Source organism: Bison bison, unplaced genomic scaffold (genome assembly GCF_000754665.1).
Source record: "Bison bison bison isolate TAMUID 2011002044 unplaced genomic scaffold, Bison_UMD1.0 scf7180017864456, whole genome shotgun sequence".
Classification (NCBI taxonomy): Eukaryota; Metazoa; Chordata; class Mammalia; order Artiodactyla; family Bovidae; genus Bison; species Bison bison.
This window is the reverse complement of record NW_011495018.1, coordinates 26,530,692-26,534,236: the sequence shown is the minus strand read 5'-3', so window position 1 is coordinate 26,534,236 and position 3,545 is coordinate 26,530,692. Positions and strand designations below refer to the sequence as shown.

Below are 3,545 nucleotides of genomic sequence, written 5' to 3'. Positions count from 1 at the left end.
CACCTCGCCACATCTCCCCCTGCAGGGCTGAGAGCACCTCGCCTGCCTCACTCCTTACTCTGCAGGTAGGATGAGAGATCCTCCGTGCTGATGCTGGACCATGAACTGCCTGGGAGCCCTGGGGGCCCAGGGGGACCTGGAGGCCCAACGATACCTCTGAATTCAGACCCTGAGACACCGAGGAAGAGCAAGGATCAGTTAGGCCTGGACCGAGGGGCTCTGCCCTCCACCCTGAAGCACTTGATCAGATGGCCCTGATCAGCCCTACCTTGGAGCAAGGAGAGGAGCTCCTCATAGGATGTGCCCGGCAAGCCTGGGGGCCCCGGGGGGCCAGGAAGCCCGATGCTGACTCCAGTGCCTGAGGAACGAAATCCCAAGTTGTGATGGATGCAGGTCAGGCAGGGAAGGGAGGGTGGAAATACCATATCGGAGAGGAAGCCAGATGGAAGCCACTTGAACGGAAGTAGGGGCCGGGAAAGGGGTGAGAGGGGCAGTAGGGAGAGACTGGCAGAGACGCAGGCGTGAGATCCTGGGCAAGGACACTGCAGAGGAGGGACTCAGGCTGGGGAGAGTGCAGGTCAGCGCTCTCCTGCTGGGTGTGTGCATGTGTGCGTGCATGCAAAGGTGGGCGTGTGTCTAGAGAAGTGTGCATGTGAGTCGTGTGCACAGTCCTTGCAGAACAGTGCCCGGGGCACTCGCTCTGGCTTCCCTCGCCAGGCTCTGTTTCTGGGGCACAGGTTTGAACCGCTCTGAATACCACCCCTCCTCTGGGTTAGGTGCAGCCTAGTGGGAGAGGGTCAGGGATGTCTAGCCCCTGCATGCCCACCCAGGCCCTCCTGCCCCCCTTGCCAGGGGTGCAGACACTCACTGGACATGTAGCTGAGGATGCGGTTGCTCAGCTCTGCATAATCCAGAGACTGGAGGAACCAATCTCCACCGGCTCCTTGCGGCATCAGGTACTGCTGTAGATACTGACGCACATCATCTCCTGAAAGGAGAGGAGGCGCCATGGGCCACTGGCCAGCTTGGCCTCCTTGCAGACCGGCCCAAGTGATGTGTGAGCTTGGACATTGGCAAGCTGCCAGTAGCTGAAGGGGTACCTGCTACACTCATCCCTCAGGAGAGATCTGACACCCTCTGTCCAGCTGACTGCTGGGAGCGAAGCGGGAGTGGCTCCTTGGCCCGAGGGACCGCCAAGTGTGCCTGATAAGTCAGCCAGGAGAGAGGGGCACCCTTCAGCCCCCCAACCCCCACTGCCCCCCCAGGCAACTCACGCCGGAGCGCAGCCAGGATGTCTTCAGAAGAGATGGAGGTGGAGGATGTGCCGATGTTGTAGCCGGAAGCTGTGGGGAAGGAAACCGGGTCACCTGCTTCGCTGGTACTGAAGCAGTGCCCTCATAACTCCAGAATCAAAGGCCTGGTCACCCAGCTGCTTCCCTTGGGGGGAAATGAATGAATGGGGCATTTGCAGGATATTTATAATTTCTATTTTTCTTAATCTGAACAAACCTTTTTTGGAAGCTAGATCCAGCAGCCTGATTACTATGAATTTAATATTGAGCATCACATTCACAAAAAGGGCAAAGCAAGCAGCAAATTAAGAGACGAGGCTCCAGGAATGACCGTGGACCTGGGAGGAGGCTTGTCATCACAGGGGTGGCAAGAGGCTTACTCTGTAAGTAGCTCACGACGAGGCTGGCCAGCTCTGAGTAGTTGAAAGTCTCACCGGTGATGGTGGTGACAGGCCCGGGGGGGCCAGGTGGGCCTGGGGGACCCTGAACTCCAGACAGATAAGACCTGATACTGTCACCTGCCAACAAAGAAAGCAAGTCAAGCCTGTCCCCAAGAGGGCGCGTCTCCCCCACAGAGGTGACCTGAGCACTTAACCCACTCGTGGGCCAAGGCAGGTCCAGCAGGGAGCCTGGACCCCCCTTGTTACAGATGGAGAAACTGACGCAGAGTCTGTGCTTGGCCCGGTGGATCTTGAGGGCTGTGGGCCAGCAAGACCCCAGTCGGTGACACATCTGACCAAGCTCTGGTGCCCATGTGTGTGGAAATCACGCCCTCACCTCCATGGAATGTGCAGGGATGCAGTCTGGGGCACGCACACAGGGGTGAATGTGTGTGTGTGTGTGCACACATGGAAAAGTGTTTGTGTATATGAGCCTCTACTGGGGCTCTATGTCCATGTACAAGTCTATGTGCGTGGGCAGGTGTGAGAAGGTGGGAGTTAGGGAGCTCATGGACCTGCACACCTAGCACACACCTGTGCACACACATACACACGCATCCTGCCCCACTCAGATGTGGGGTACTCACTCTGCATGTAGTCAGAGATGTATTGCTGAATCTCCAGGCCAGAGCTGCTGAGGGAGCCTGGAGGCCCGGGGGGCCCTGGTGGGCCTGGCGGACCCTGCATGAACGTGGTACTTGACGACGATCCCCCTGCAGGAGAGAAGGCCACTGAGTTGGTCTGTCCTCTCTGGGGTCAAACCAAAGAGCACAGGCAATGCCTTCACAGTCTGAGGAGAGAGAGTCTTTCTCAGGAGAACTAGGACAGTGGCAACGAGCTCCTAGGAGCTCTCCCAGGCTGAGTCCTCCCTTTCCTTCGACAGCCTGCGCACTGCCCACACAGCCCTCCTCACCCCTGCACGCCTAGCTCCCGATCTCTGTTCTCGCCGTCACTGTCATCGGCATTGTTAGTCATCTTTATCGTGCAGGCATCCTTGTCTCCCACCCCTGCTATCTTGTAACCTCCTCAGGGGCAGTTCAGAATCTAGCATGTAGAGAAAGTACCTCATTAACACTGAATCATGGATTCGTGAATGAATTAGTTAATTAATATCCTTATTGGCACAATCAACCTCACTTGAAGACGGGGAGAATTTTGGGCACCTTGGCTTCTTACCTCGAGAGGGCCCACCAGGAATGCCAGGAGCCCCTGGGACTCCGGGATCACCTGGAATCCAAAACAAGAAGCTGTTTGCATTGCCTCCTCCAGGAAGCCTCCCCTGGTTAAGCTCAACCACTCTATATCAAATTGTGACTCAACAACTGACCCATGTTTCTCAGTCTCATTTCTGAAATGATACCACAGCTTCCTTGGGCAGAGACTGTATCCCTCCAACCCCGTCCCTTTCTCCCTCAGGCTCTCCTTTCTTCAGCCTCTTCTTCCTCCCACGGCTGGAGCACCAGCAAGTAGTCCTTGCCCTCTCTTTGGGCTCTGGGAGCCAGCCTTGTTCCCACTCTCCACTGCCTGCACTGACCTTTGTCACCCTTGGGTCCCTGAGGGCCGGGTGGGCCTGGTGGTCCCTGCAGGTTGAGTCCAAGAGAACTGGAGCCTGGAGGCCAACAACACAGTGCAGTCAGCGGGCGGGAGAGGCTCCAGCAGAGCCTCTGGGGAGAGGCTCCAGTCGGGGGGGACGGCGGTGCTCAGCACTTACCTGAGCCTGACAGCCCTGGGAGGCCTCGCTCGCCTGAGGGACACAGCAGAGAGGGGACGGTCAGCTGTGCCCGCCTCCCTCTCCTCATGCCCCACCAGAGAC

At 57.7% G+C, this 3,545-nt stretch overlaps 1 protein-coding gene across 1 annotated transcript in view; it reads right to left on the bottom strand.

Annotated features, from left to right (window-relative positions):
• COL17A1 (collagen, type XVII, alpha 1) overlaps positions 1 to 3,545 on the bottom strand; it is a 47,732-nt gene that overhangs the window by 3,805 nt on the left and 40,382 nt on the right. Inside the window, exons 42-50 of the mRNA XM_010859403.1 lie at positions 3,444 to 3,476; positions 3,267 to 3,341; positions 2,909 to 2,959; positions 2,320 to 2,445; positions 1,673 to 1,810; positions 1,275 to 1,343; positions 869 to 988; positions 269 to 358; positions 59 to 169 (exon numbers count right to left, since the gene is read on the bottom strand). Coding sequence (XP_010857705.1) covers positions 59 to 169; positions 269 to 358; positions 869 to 988; positions 1,275 to 1,343; positions 1,673 to 1,810; positions 2,320 to 2,445; positions 2,909 to 2,959; positions 3,267 to 3,341; positions 3,444 to 3,476 — 813 coding nt within the window. The remainder of the gene's footprint in view (positions 1 to 58; positions 170 to 268; positions 359 to 868; positions 989 to 1,274; positions 1,344 to 1,672; positions 1,811 to 2,319; positions 2,446 to 2,908; positions 2,960 to 3,266; positions 3,342 to 3,443; positions 3,477 to 3,545) is intronic.